Source organism: Ursus arctos, unplaced genomic scaffold, assembly GCF_023065955.2.
Source record: "Ursus arctos isolate Adak ecotype North America unplaced genomic scaffold, UrsArc2.0 scaffold_15, whole genome shotgun sequence".
NCBI lineage: Eukaryota > Metazoa > Chordata > Mammalia > Carnivora > Ursidae > Ursus > Ursus arctos.
The window spans coordinates 26,312,427-26,327,377 of NW_026622819.1; the positions used below are offsets into that span (position 1 = coordinate 26,312,427).

Below are 14,951 nucleotides of genomic sequence, written 5' to 3' on the forward strand. Positions count from 1 at the left end.
CGTATTGTGAAAGATTCAAACACATCTGATGCTTGACGGTCATGGTCTATCATACCTACTTGGACAGTGTCTCTAGTCAAAGTGTCAATTGTAGGCCTAATATCACTGAGTCTAGAACAGCGTTTTTCCAGTCGAGTTGAGCATCCAAACCACTCAAGCAGTAAAAAACAAAAAACAAAAACCAGATTTCCGAGCTCCACTTCCGATTATGGATTCGGAATACCTGGCTGTCCAAGAGGACGCTCCTGTGCCGACAGAATGGGCAACGTCGCCTCATGAAATCATCCTTGGGTCACACGTGGGGCTGGGAGTGGGTGGGAGTGGGCGTCATTTGAAGATCGAGGAGCTTCTTTCTAACCACGTCAGTTGGATGGGTTGTGGTAGGGAAATAGCTAAATAAAGAAAATCGAGGAGCAACCCCATTTTAGCGTTAAGGTCATCGCTTGCTAACCTTTGTTCCTTTGAAGTTCTTTTTCAGTTTGGTCCAGAGATTTCTAGCCTGGAATTTTCCTAACTCTAAGGATTAGAGAAGGTAGTGGAGATCATGTGTGTATATATATAAATGGAGCTTTGTTGAGCTATAACTTATGTGCTTTTCAGTTTACCCTCTTGAAGTGTAATAGTTTTGGTACGTTCACAGGTTATGGAACCATCACGACAATAGATTTAGAAGATTTCATCTCCTCAAAGAAAACCCCGTATTTGTTATAAGTTATTTTTAATACTCAAGTCTAACTTTCATAATAAAGCTATACAGGCTAATTTCAAGGTTTTTTGAGTCAGGCTAGAATTATAGCCAATAGAGGTAGCTCATGCTTAGCTTTGATTGAGAGTTATGTTATTTTTAAAGGGAAAATGGGTTAATAAACCCTGTTTTTTGGATTTGGCCTTTCAGATGAGAGGGCAACAAGGTCATGAATCTCTGCACTGTTCCGTCCTTACCAGTTGACTTGTTGTCACATGATGACTGGTGACCAGCAATGGGAGCCATGTTTCAGTGACTTACTAGGTCTTTTTTTCTTTTAAAGATTTTATTATTTATTTTAGAGAGAGCACGAAAGCAGGGGGAGGGGCAGAGGGAGAGACTCTTCAAGCACACTCCCCACTGAGCATGGAGCCCATCGTGGGGCTCGATCTCACGACCCTGAGATCATGAGCTGACCTGGAATCAAATGTCGGATGCATAACTGAGCCACCTAGGCACCCCAAGTGACTTCTTCTGGATTCAGCAGGCAAATATTAGTAAACTAATATTTCTGCTCAGTGGATAGATGTGCTTTATTTTTGAAATGGGAGTCCTTACAACTTTTCCCATGTATGTATAACCCTTCACCCTCTTTCTGTACCATCCAGTTTAGGCTGGAGCACAGCTAATTCACCTTCACTGCTGCTCTTTCCAACTAAGTTGTCTTAAGTGACTTGTCGAAGGACTGCTATCAGTGTAGCCTAGATTTACTGATAGATGTCACTTGTCCTCAGGATAGGCTGTAGCCCAATCTGGGCTTTGGAAATTTGGATTTGGGAATTGGAGCTGTGAGATTCCAGCGGACCCAAGGAAGGCAAGTCCCTGATTTCCTCATGGGTTTTCTTGGGGAAGAGAAGATGCTGGGGCACACAGAACCCAGCATCATGTCAGGGATAATTTGCTTCCCATTCGTCATGGCTTCCAGATGTTAGATTCTTCTGTGAATACCAGGAAAACAGTGACCTATTACTAACTTTAATTACCCCTCAGCTATAGTTCTTGTTTCTAAAATTACTATTCTGTAGGTTTCCAGTACCTCTTTACCCTTGACTCCTATCTCTATCATCTGGAAATTGTACCCGTGGACCACCCAGCTATCTCACACCCAGATCCATGACTCCAGGAAGACATTCATTTCACAGCTAAAATCTGCCCCTGGGAATTTCTGGAATTAAGTGCTTTATTTACTTAATCTTCAAATAAGAGTTTGCATGTTCTCACTGCCATAATTAAAAAAAAAAAAAAAAAAGCCAAAGACAAGCACTCAAGAAAAAGCACAACACCCACAAAAACCCCCATGACCTCAAATAGAAATCTTACCCACCATTGCCTAAGACTTCGTGTTCTCCAACGGAAGGAATGCTTTGGGTGTTTCCACCTTGGTGGGCTGTGCAGTTTGTGGACTATGAAAGCCTTGGCTTCTCTTTTCTCCCTTTCCTGTTATATGGATTGGGCTTCTTTCCTTGGTTATTGGCACTTCACCCAAAGGTGGAAGGAATTGAACTTCAAGGCTGATTGCCATTTTTGTGGAGAACTGTGAGCCAGTGGCAGTTTGGGAGTATCTGATTACCATTATTTCTACTTGGATTCATCAAAAGGTGGTTTGCTTTGACACAAAGAAGGGCTGTTGTATAATCCAGCACAACTTTGACAGTTGTATTCCCTGCTTCGTCTACCTCACTTCAAGATTCTCAAACCTCAGTGTGCGAAAGATTCAGCCACGGAGATGCCTGGGCCCTGCTCCCTGCGGTGGTTTCCACAGGATGTGGACTAGGATTTTGCATTTAGCCAGTTGTCCCCAGGTCCTTCTGATTCAGATTAATAACTAGCAGCCAGTGGTGAGAAGCTGTCTGGGAGTTTGTGGCTGTTCAGGTACCAGCCCAGCCTGTGGTTAAATACTTGGCAATTAACAAGGTCTAATTATAGCGTGTATGGTTTCCAAGGTAACACGGTCACTCCTGCCCAGGCTGGGAAGATTGAAAAGGACCCCGGCGAGGCTGCAGTAATGGTGTGGCCTCTAGATTAATGCCATCGAAGTGCTTTATGATTGACTGGGTTTTTGCGCCATTCATCTCAAGCCCTGTTTAATGACAGCAGCAAAAATGAAAGTAAACAACATTAGAATAGAAGCCAGAAAGTCTCTGGACAACTTCTGGAGGCAGTGATGAGCACATGAGGAGGGATGAGTATATTCAGTTGCTTGTATTTTTCCCCTTCTATCAGTTTAGTCCAGAATAAGGTGGGGAAAGAGCAGGAGATGACCTTGAAGGGCTTTTGAAAAATAATAGCCAGCAGCAGTGCACACTGGAATGCTCTTCCTTAGCGCTCACATGGATCTTACTGTTCAAGTTCACCTGTTCTCACTTTGTCAGGTGAGGCCTGAAGTGACATTTATTGAGTGCTTACTGTGTGCTGGGAACTCGCTCCTAGATTTTCTTGCCCTTTGGACCTAAATGCAAAGGTTCCACACTCTGTAATTTTTTTTTTTTTTTTAGGGCAGGTTTCCTAATGTCTGGAATCTGAGGGACTTAGCCTGGACCAATAGTTTTAACTTCTGAAGGGTGACAACCCCTTGCAGAATCTGGTGAAAACTTGGAACTATCTTCCCAGAAAAAAAGTACACACATATATTTTTTAAAAATTACATTCACTTTCCAGGGCACCACAGACCTCCTCAAGAAGGTGATTTCTTAAGACTTTGCCAGCACCAACTGGGAATTGCTGGGTCCCAGGAGGACCTTGGGGGTGGGGGAAGGGAGCCTTTTTCATTGTTTAGAGTGGCTTCCTGCAGAATGAGGTATTTGAAGAGGGAGGTTTTGTTGTTCCTGGCATTTTTTACTAACTGCCCTGTGCGTGCATTTAGGAGGAAAAAAAAGAAACCACGCTGAGAAAAATAAATAGGGAATGAATGGCATCTGGAGTATGAACTGTTTTCTTCTCATTCTTTACTGTCGTGGCCCTTCAAAAGGAGGCGGAGGTGTAATTATAACCTGAGCAGCACGTATAGGAACCCGTGAGGCAGGCAGATACTCTCTTTTGGACTTGTTCTCTTATTATCTGGGAATTTGGGATAAAATTTAAAGTTTTGGTGAACTTGAGAGTGTCAGAAGGTTCTAGGGACTATATCGCGAGTGGAAATAACATACTCTTTACCGCTGCTTAGCTTCTAATTCCGAACACTTTTCCTAACCCAACCCCAGTGGCCCATGGCCAAGAAGTTGTAATCTCATCAGGAGGGAATATCTGTAGGGTTTTATTTGAAACCTAAATATTTAATTTCTTTCTTTTTTTTTTTTTTTTTCCATTCTCTGCTTAGGTGTTGAAAAATCTCTAGAGCTTTGGAAAGCTGAATGGACTAAACATGAAGAGCTTGAAAGCCAAGTTCAGGAAGAGCGACGTAAGTACGCGGTGGCTCACCGTCTGTCGGCTCCTCGATCCCTGTCCTGGGGCTGCAGGACGGCTCTCCACTCCCACCGCGATAAGGCACTGGGTTCACCAACTGCAGGGCCCAGAAGCACTCTGGGCCTCCGCTCAAGGTGGCTTTTGTGAATGGCATGTTCTCGGTTCTTCTCTGTTGGTGTGAACAGCTTTTGAAAATGACTTCTGTAGTCCTGGGGTCTGTGCCTTGTAGAGAAAGAAACAGTCAAATCAAACATCTTAAAAAAAAGACTCAGTAAAAATCTCAGCATTTCTAAAGTCCCCTGAATCTGATTCAGAATGTCGTTTTTAGAGGAAGCCAGTCTCGTGAGAGTAGTTAAGGAATTACATATTAGCTTGGTTCATCTTTGGCTTTAGGAAACTTTTTTTTTTTTTTCTTTAACTCTCTGTTAAGGCTATTGTGGTAAAACAACAGTATCTCTTGCTGCCTGCACCTTGACTCCCCCTGAATTCCAGGCATTCTTACTCATTTGTTATCCATCATACAAGATTTTGGATCGGAGGAACCAGTTATGATGTGGGGATTGTGAAACAAAAGTCTCCCAGAGGAGAAACTGGAGAGAAATAGCATAGCAGGATTATACACGTGCTATCTTAACACAAGGTCACCTTCTAAACCCTGCTGGGACTCTAGTCTTGTCCTAGCTGCTCTCCATATGCTTTGGGCAGAATTGTTGAATGGGAGAAATTCATGGCAGGATGTCAGATGGGAGCCCAGATATGTCAGCCCTCATCCGGGGCTCGCTTGGCTCTCCTTTAACATGAGGCAATTAAAGGTGAACCTGGATTTTATTGTTTCGCCATGAATTATATGGCAGGTTGACACACCCCGTTTTTAGAATAAATGGAGGCTGCGACTTTTATGGCTAACATGTTGTATGCGCACACCTCCTTTTGGCTGAAGCTTATCTTTTGAGACTGCATCATGACATGTGACGTACTGCCCTGATAAGGCCCAGACTAGTCGAGACGCTTGTGGCATGGTTGCAAATTTTTGTCTCGCTTCGCGGTTAGAGCTAGAAAGGGATTTTAGGAAAAAGTTGGGTTTTTACCTTCTCATTCTTGAGGTAAGTTAAGTGGAGCTCAGAAAATGTGAAGTGACTTGGCCGGAGGCATCCAGTTTGCCTTTGGCCACTGAGAGCCTTGGTCATCTGACTTGCCCCTTGCCCCTGCTGCTCCCCTGAGAAACCCCCTTCAGCCTCCCCATCTGCTGGCCCTATGATACCCCAGCCAGCAGAGCTCCTGTGGCTTTCAGTGAAGAATGAAAAGTCAAGGAGATGGAGAGCGGATATGGGCTTGCACATCGTGTGACCAGGTTAACAAATGTCTTTTCCATTCTGGGGGAATTTGGGTAGCTTCCATTTATACAAGCTGAGATTATTTTAGCAAAATTTAATCAGTCTAGAGTTCTGGGATATATGAACAGGGGCAGGGGGAAGTGACACACACATAAACTTTTGGCTTAAAAATTGAAAACTGGCGGCAGGAGAGACGGTGTTGCAGGAATCTAGATTTTTAAATAAAAATGGAACTATTTCCGAGATTAAAAAAACCACAAGAATAACACTGTTAAAAGCTGCTGGGATTTGGCAACAGGAAGACTGTACTTTTTGGAAGTTGGTGCTAAGAGAAGATTAACGTTAGAGGAGCAGCTTGGGCGCCTAGAGCGAAGATTGTTATCACAGGGCCAGACAGTATCGAATGGCTTTTGATATTTGATGAGAATATCAGATTTTGGGTCCATTTGTCAGTTTGTCCGTCAGCCACGTGATAATAACTAGCCGTGAGGAAGGGTTTACTCTGCGTCAGGTACTATGCCAAGCTCATCGTGTGAAATTCATTGAATCTTACCAGATACCTTAGGTGGTAGGTATTACCACTAGACCCATTTTACAGATAGAGAAATGGAGACCTGGGGAGGTATGGTAACTTGTCTGGGTTCTCAGAGCTCAACTTTGTAACATCCGTTTTTCTGCCATGGCAGCCCAATTGCAGAGCACAGTTTTCCTGAAAGGAAATCTGGATGGAGATTTGACTTTGGAAACCGTCTAATCCAGGCAGGAGCTCGAAAGAGTGACTTTGGATCTAGGTTGGTGACGTTGGGCAAGTCTCTTACCTTCCTGGTCCTCAGGTTCCTCCCCTGAAAAGTGGAGAGAATCATGTGAGCCTTGCAAAGTTGTCGTGGAGGTTAAACGTGCTGATGTATGTAAAACACACAGCCTAGGGCCTGGCACTCAGGAGATGCTTGGTAAATACGGACTCCTTTCTCTTTTTTTTTTTTTTTTTTTTTTAAAGATTTTATTTATTTGAGAGAGAGAGACAGCCAGCGAGAGCGGGAACACAGGCAGGGAGAGTGGGAGAGGAAGAAGCAGGCTCCCAGCCGGCAAGCCTGATGTGGGGCTCGATCCCAGGACTCCGGGATCACGCCCTGAGCCGAGGGCAGATGCTTAACGACTGTGCCACTCAGGCGCCCCTGGACTCCTTTCTCTTAATCTGAAACCCCTGATAAAAAATAGGGTTGGGAAGGTGTCTATGGTCTGGAGGGCAGAATAATCTGGTAACAGTTGCTGCCTCTGAGGAGGGAAGTGGGGCAGGTGGAGGAGGTAGGCTTGCTTTTCAATGTGTGCCTTTTGGTTTGAATTTTTTGGTATGCGCACATACATGTCACATACATGTCACTTATTACGTGAAAAACAAGTTTTAAATGGTTTATATTTAGTTAAATGAGCCTAACTGGAATCTTCTTTACCTGAAGTGAGTGGTCTCTTTCAAAGAGCGAGCCTAAACCATCAACCATCACTTTTTCCGCTTGTCTTTGTGTGAGGCTGAAGGGAAAAGACGGAAGAAAGGGCTCTTTGTATTTCTGGGAGGTAAGAAAGAAGAGGGACCGCAGATCATGTTTGTGCTTTCATAAAGAGAAGGCAGGTGACCCGCTGGTATGATCACATTGCAGCCAGCCTCTTCCTGGGAGGTCTGCAGCCAGATCCGTTTGAGGCCATTGAGAGCAAAACCCAGGAGGGAGAAAGGACAAGAGTGGCCCAACGGAGGCCCCCGTGGATGGCCGCAAGGTCACTCTGCTCCTGCAGGACCATGATGCAGATAGGGATTTAATCCAAGTGTCCTTCCTGGAACACTTGAGTCAGATGGCCACCGAGTGAAGAGCAGGTGCATGTGAGTATCAGGGGGATGAGCCCGCCTCTCTGGGTTGTGTTTAGCTACTGTCACTGTCCAGCTGCTTTAACCCGCATGCGTACTCGGGAGCCTGCAATAACCCACAGAGGCCGGCGAGAATTATGGAGCGGAACACTTGCCCTTCAGCGGATGATGGTTTTCAGTTCACGTGTGTAACTTGATCTTGGGCATCCTTAAACTTGGGTTCGATACTAGAGAGCACAGAGGGGAAATGTGAGGTATGATTCCTGTCTTGAAGCAGCTCACACACCAAGACGGGAGGAGAAGAATTACATGCAGGAAATAACAAAGGCAAAATACAAACCATATATAATATAGGGAGTACAGGGGGCCTTCCACAATGATGATACAACGAGTTGTTAAATTGCAGCATCTGGGTGACCAGTGCCATCAGTTTTCAGAGGGGTGGGATCGCTGGAAATGGAAGGAATTGGGGGAGCTTTACAGAGGGGGAGCTTCTTCCCGGGCCTTGAGGGTTTGGAACAGTGTTTGGGAGCGCAGGGGAGGGCAGTGCTGGTGAGCCAGCCTCAGAGCACAGTGCGAGGCTCCCTTTTAAAAACTTGCCCTTGGGGCGCCTGGGTGGCATAGCGGTTCAGCGTCTGCCTTCGGCTCAGGGCGTGATCCCGGCGTTCCGGGCTCGAGCCCCACATCAGGCTCCTCCGCTGTGAGCCTGCTTCTTCCTCTCCCACTCCCCCTGCTTGTGTTCCCTCTCTCGCTGGCTCTCTCTATCTCTGTCAAATAAATAAATAAAATCTTAAAAAAAAAACAAAAACAAACTTGCCCTTGACATGCAAAGCAGTCATACTTCAAGAGCCCAGCAGAGAGCCCATGGCATGGCTGAGTCTTTTAATAAAAACACTATAAATTTTCACTCTCGTTTTAAAAATGGATATACTTCACTTTTATGCTTATAAAACGAGCACAGGGTTTTAAATCCTCATTATTTATATCTTTTATGTCTTGAGTTTGAAAGTGGCTTCTTTACCTCTTTAAATATTTGCAGCGACCAGTACGTGGTCCCACATGGACAAATGAGCTGTCATCGTGAGAAATGTGGCCAAGAAGGTTGGGATTTCCCTTTGTTAATAAAACACACAGGCTTCTGGAATTTCTTTGTAAATGCCAATTTTTAGTGCCTTGAGTGAAATGGGTGGAGGCTGAGGGATGGGAAATGAGGTTGAAAGATCTTTGTAACAAATCTTGAGAAATGCCTCTCCAACATGATTGAGGCCTTCAAAGTTTACATTGTGGGCGTGTGTTTAATTTTATGAAAGATTTGTTCCCAATTATGTTTTTCATTGTAATAAGGAAGCAGCGGACATTCCATTAAAAAAAAAAAATCAAGGCAGCGTGTTCAAAATGGCTGGCTCCATGAGAAATTAAATTGGTGGTATTTTTTCAGGTAGCAGCTACTAACGATTGCAGTTTTCAGCCAAAGAAATGCACACAGTCCGTGAATCTTGAGGAACCAGACACATCCTGCTCAGACAGGAGTTTGAATTTGTTGCCCGTTGAGAGAACTGTTCTTAGGAAGGTCAATAATCCACATCTCTGCCAAGGTATTTTTTTCAAGGAGTTTGTGGTCATTTATAGTACGGTTTTACAGATGCCCGAGTCTCCCTTCCCCACCACACACACACACACACACGCACACGTACACACGCACACGCACACACACAATGGGAATACTTAAAATCCAACTCTCTCTGTTGACAGAAGAACCTTGGCCAAATCTATTGTAAAGCTAAGCCTCTTTTTTTAGTAGATATAATGTCAAAAATACATCGGAGAGGACCTTTTCGGGTGGAGATATGAGACCCTTGCAAACTTGTGGAGAGAAATTCGGTCAGGTTTGTGTCATACTACATATTTTCCAGGTCTTGTCAGCCCTTCTGAATGGGGAATTTGCCTGCTGCCCCATTTCAGCTTGTGTTAGTGTCCTGGGGTTGCTGTAAACACAGACCCAGTGTCTTGAACCACTGAAATGTATCGCCTCCTGGTTCTGGAGGCTACGAGTTTGAGTTCAAGGTGTCGGCAGGGCTGGTTCTTGGGAGGGCTGCGAAGTCGAATCTGTTCCGAGCCTCTCCTGGCTCCTTGTGGTTTTCTGGCAATCGCTGGCTTATAGACACAGCATCTGTTCTCCACTTTCCTCTTCACATGGCATTCTCCCTGTATGCATGTCTCTGTCCAGATTTCCCCTTTTTATAAGGACTCAGCTCTGTTGGATTAGGGCCCACCCTACTGACCTCATTTTAGCTTGATTACCTACCTCTGTAAAGACCCCATCTCCAGATCGGGTCCTATTCTAAGGTGCCTCAGACTTCAACTTATCAGTTCCGGTGGGGAGTTAGGAAAGTGGGGGACAGTGGGACACGTTTCAACCCAAAGCATACCTCCTTGCTTTTCCCCAAGAGAAGTTTCTCTGAAGCTTTGCTGCCCTCCCACCCCAGCCAACCTTTGTGCACATGACTTCAGTGCCATAGTTTCTTGTGGATTATTTTCAGTGTCTAATAGAGGGAGGCCAGAGTATCCCGTTTTTAAAAATCTGCCTAACACATAATATGAATTGCAAGAGTAAACATGTGTGGATCCATGACCTCCTACAACAGAAATAAGGAGCAGAGTTCTCCTTTATCAAACACTTGCTACATGCCAGCCACTGTCCCAAGCCCTTCACCTGCTCTTTATCGGGTAATGCTTACCAAACTTTTCCCAGTAAAGACCATTTTTATAATAACATTTTACAGAGGATGAAATTAAGGTCAAGGGAAGTTAAATAGCGTGCCCCAAGTCACACATTTGATGAATGGCAGAGAGATCTGAACCCCGGTTTTTCTTGCCACCAGAGTTTGTGCTGTCAGCCGCTGCACACACTTGCTGACCCAGAGCATTCTCCTTCCTAAATTCCAAAGCTTGAAATTGCATGGGATAAATTCTGTTCTGTTGCCCCAAGCACAAAGACCCAGGCGATGATTTTGCTGCATACGAACGCTGTCTATAGTGGCAGAGCTCACCAACGTTAGGGGCATTCCTGTGGCAGAGGGGAGGATCTGGGAGAATCTTGGGTTGTTTGCTTCCTGGGAGGCAGATACACTTCGGCCTTAACTTTTAAAGCAAGAGAGAACAGATGCTACTTCTGGTCTTCTACTGGATCCAATTAAAAATGTCTATATCTCAAAACAAAACAGGTGTATTTCTAAATAGAGCCTCTTTGCTGGTTACCTGGATCACAGCCTCATTCTAGCTCTCCCAGACTCTCACTCCAGGAAATCTTGGTTAAACCTGATCCATTCCAGATGCAGCTGGAGACGATTATGAAACTCAGAACCTGGCCCCTAAACTGGGGGAAATCTGAGTCTACATAAGCAGTGAATCGGGCAGGTTATTACTTCTTATCACTGTTCTGAATGAATTACCTAATTATTTGGAGCTCTTGCTGACCTCGATGTTGTTTGTGTGACAAATTCTCATATGTAACTTCTCCTTGGGAGTGAAAGAGGAATTGCCTCTAGATTCATCCCGTGGTGCTTTTCAGTTGAGTTTCCACCCAAAGAGCTTGGCTGTATACAGGTGGTTATTTTCACTTCTATGGCACTCGGTGTCCACATTAGCTAAAGGCCCAACGTATCTATAAAGATGAGGTGACTAGCCTTGACTTTCCTTTTGAGTTCCTACCTCCTTTTAAAAAAACAAGGAAAGTCCGCATGTTGTGATCAACTTGATTGCCCAATTCTTAGGGTGGTTTTTATTGCATTAATGAAAAATATTTTAACTTTTTGGGAAGTACTGTCTGAAAGGATTTCATTTTTATTTTCTTGGGAAGCCAAATGCTCTGATGGTCTCTACCTCCTGCTTTTTCCCCTGGGCTGCCCCGTAGGCTGGGGAATGAGGAGATTGATAATGTGGGACTAGAACCAGAAAAAGTCCGAGGAACCACATGTTGCCCTTGGATGGGTTTATTCTGAGATGTATTTCCCAATGCTGACGATGTTGCTATGGCAACTTTTCAAACTGGGGCTACTTTTTTGGTGGGTTTTTCGTAGGAGTCAGTGAATTCATGGTGCTGTCCATTCTTTGAAGGGTTGTTTCGCAACTGAGAAGCTCCAGGGTCCTTCTGTGAAGGCCAGTGGACATTTTTTATGGTATGGGATAAGCTGTTATAACAAAATACCCTGAAATCAAATGTGATAGAAGTTGTTTTCTTCAAGTTTCAAGTACTCCAGGGCCAACAGGATAGCTGTGCTCCATAGATTCATCCAGGGACCCAGATCTTTCTATTATGTCCTTTTTGCTACCCTCCAGAGCTACACCGTATTGCAGTAGCTAGTTGCCACACATGGCTCTTGGTCATTTGAGATGTGGCTGGTCCAAATTGAGAAATTCTGTGACTATAAAATATACACCAGACTTCAAAGGTATAGCACCAGAAAAAGAATGTAAAATATCTCCTTAATTTTTTTTTCATAATTCTGTGACTGAAGTTCTAATATTCTGGTCATATTGGATTAAGTTACTATATTAACATTCATGTCACCTCTTCCTTTTTGTTTTTTAAATATGGCTCCCAGAAACTTGAAAGTGTCGCATTATAATTCTTCTGGACAGAGCTGGTCTAGGGTGCTGTCCATGTTGCATATTTTTCTGAATCCTGAAGACTTGAGTAGAGCGAGAATGGAGCACAAGCATTTTCCTTTTTAAAGGCTATGACCCTGGAGGTGCACAAATCGTTGCCCTCCCATGGAACCGACTGGAGCGGAATCACATGCCCCTGCCTAGCTGCAAGGGAAGCAGGGACTATTTCTTCTAGCCGGCAGCCACAAAACCAGCTAAATCCAGAGAGGTGGGTCGAACAGACACTGGAGAAGATGAACTCAGTGCCATGGTTGAGTTGCCTGCCTCCACCGCCCCCCCCCAAAAGATTTATCGAAATCCTAACATGCAGTGCCTCAGAATGTGACCTTTTTGGAAATAGGATCTCTACAGAGGTAATCAAATTATTTTTAAAAATGAGGTCATTAGGGTAGGCTGTAATCCAGTATGACCGGCGTCCTAATAAAAAGCAGAAATTTGGACACAGAGCCAGACATGTAGAGAGGGAAAACCGGGAAGGACACTAGGAGAACACCGTGAGACTGTGAAGCAGGGACGTGGATGACGTACGTAAAAGCCGAGGAATGCCAGAGGTTGGCTGCAAACCGCCTGAAGTGAGGAGAGAGGCATGAACAGGCCTCAGAAGGAGCCAGTCCTGCCGACCTCTTGATGTCTGGCCTCCGGAATGTAAGACAATACATTGCTGCTGTTTTAGCCATCCAGTCTGGGGTACTCTCTTGTGGCAGCCCTAGAAAACGAAGCTACTTGGCCACGGGCAAGTTGCACGGTGAATCTCATTTGGGAGTTGGATGAGAAAGGTGTGCCAAATGTTCTTCGTTTTGATTCTTTTTACCCCAGAAGGGAATAGTGGTTGCTACTTGCCAATTCCCCATTGTCCTATTGGTGCAAGACTGTTGCAACGTGCGGTTTCAGTGAAATTAAATGCCTTTTCCGGGTTAGAAATGAAAACTGACCAGAGCATTACCAGCTGGTGACATTAGGTTATCAATCAGACTTATTCTTTTGAGTCTAATCATATGTCCAGTGACCTGCCTTGATAAGATAGGGGATTAACGGGGGCCTGATTAAGTATACTATTTTGCAGCCAGCATTTTGGGATTGCTTACACAGCTAGGAACTGTCAAGACCTGATCCACACCTTCATAGGAAAGTTTGGGAATGAGGTCAGCTTACAATTACCCGTTATAAACTCAGTTTTAGGTTACACTGAGTGCGTGCATTCAGTCAACTTGAAGTTTATGAAACGGAAAGCTGAGGATTCTTGATCAGTTTCCTCTAACCGTATGTGCCGCTTTGACTCTCAAACTGTGGGACTTAGAATTCTGAGCAGAACTTGAGATTTGTTCCCCAAGAACTTAAAGTAGTGGCATTTCTATTTCCCAGGCATATAGTTTTCTTGATATAACCTAAGATCATATTTTTTTTTCTGCAGCTGCATTCCCCTCTTGATTCCTATCTGGTTTATTTTTTATTCTTTTCTACTACTTTTGCTTGTAAAGCCCTATCTTTGTCTTCATGGGCTTGTTCTGTTGGTTATTCGAACCCAAATTCAGGGCACGGTATTTATCCCAGTTAAAATTTATTTTGTTTGATAAATCCTTTGCTCTAGTTTTTGCATCATTTTAAATTCTGATTCTTGTAATCACACTGAGTCATCTACAAACTTGGTAAGCATGCCTCTTTAAGTCATTAAAGTATTGAACAGCTCTGCCTTCAGAGATACAGATCTATATAGGTATATAGTTATATTTTATATATCCAAATAATGTGGATTTAGGCATTGTCCATTGTCCATTTGGAAGGATGTCAATTTGTGTGTGTGTGTGTGTGTACATGTATACACAGTGCTGTATATCTATGTGATGACTATTGACCTCCTTCCAAATGGATAATGCCTTAGTCCATATTCCGTGGGTTGTAGCCGACCCATTGTACTCTTTCTCAGTCCTGTTTTCTATTTCGTCCCAGTTTTATTTCTTACTGCCTATGTGATACTGGGTGAGTTATATAATCTCTCTGATCTTTGGTTTTCTTATCTGTAAACCAGGGTGATGCCAGCCCCTCCCTTAGCATCGTCATGAGAATTAGGTTAAACTCTGGCACGTAGTAAATTCTCAGTAAATGGTTGCTGAAGTTATCGGCTACCCCAGCGCCTGGTAGCAGTCAGGTCTTCAGTAGTATGTGATGAATGGTTTCAGAAGATGACTCTCCACACACCACCAGGACTCATGTGCGTGAAACAGATAGAGCTGTGCAAGGCTTGTGTCCTTCACAAGGACATCAGGCGTGCCGGTGATAAATCCCATAGGAGTTTCACAGAGGAGGTGAATTTGGGGTTGGGCTTCTTGATCGCGTAGGTTAGGATTACCAGAGGAAACCAGTACTGCTGGGGAGGGGGGTGCTAACCGAGGAGGAAGACGAGCGTGGACAAAGAACAGGAAATCAAGTCAGATGACAGGAGGGATGGACTGCACAGCATTGAAAGCTGGGGGTGAGTGGGTGAAACTGAAGACTGAGGCTTAATGAAGATTGCATTTGGGGCGGAAGGACAATGGGGGTTTGAGAGACCAACCAGAGGAAAGGGCCAGGACCAGGGCGAGGCTGGGGTGGGGGCTGCTACGAGGGGTGGGGAGGGATGTGGTGCTTTGTGTGGGTGTAGACGAAGAGCAGGGAGGAAATCTGGATTCCTGTTCCTACACCAGGGCCACACCCTGTTCTGGGCATGCCAGCCAAGTGTAAGTGACCCTCATCTCCTGAGAAATCTGGTGTGGGCTTATTATTGTACTTGCATTTCACCATGCAATTTGGTGGGAAGAGATGGCAGGAAACTTTAAAAAAAAAATCTGCTTGATTAAAAAAAGGACTATTTACTTAACATTAAAATGTACTTCTGTGCCAGATTATCTGAGCAATTTAGCAAGTTGTAATTTATTCCTCTTTATTAGGGAATGGCCATTCTTATCCC

General features: G+C 44.4%; 1 protein-coding gene across 15 annotated transcripts in view; it reads left to right on the forward strand.

Annotated features, from left to right (window-relative positions):
- RAI14 (retinoic acid induced 14) overlaps positions 1-14,951 on the forward strand; it is a 143,412-nt gene that overhangs the window by 19,276 nt on the left and 109,185 nt on the right. For 7 of the 15 annotated variants that reach the window (XM_026506780.4, XM_048224230.2, XM_048224233.2 and 4 more), the window contains exon 2: positions 4,062-4,142. In XM_026506780.4, coding sequence (XP_026362565.1) covers positions 4,107-4,142 — 36 coding nt within the window. In that variant the 5' untranslated portion in view covers positions 4,062-4,106. Of the gene's footprint in view, positions 1-4,061; positions 4,143-8,153; positions 12,784-14,951 lie in introns of those variants that run through there. The other 8 variants (XM_044387019.3, XM_048224232.2, XM_044387018.3 and 5 more) reach the window with 4 other exon arrangements.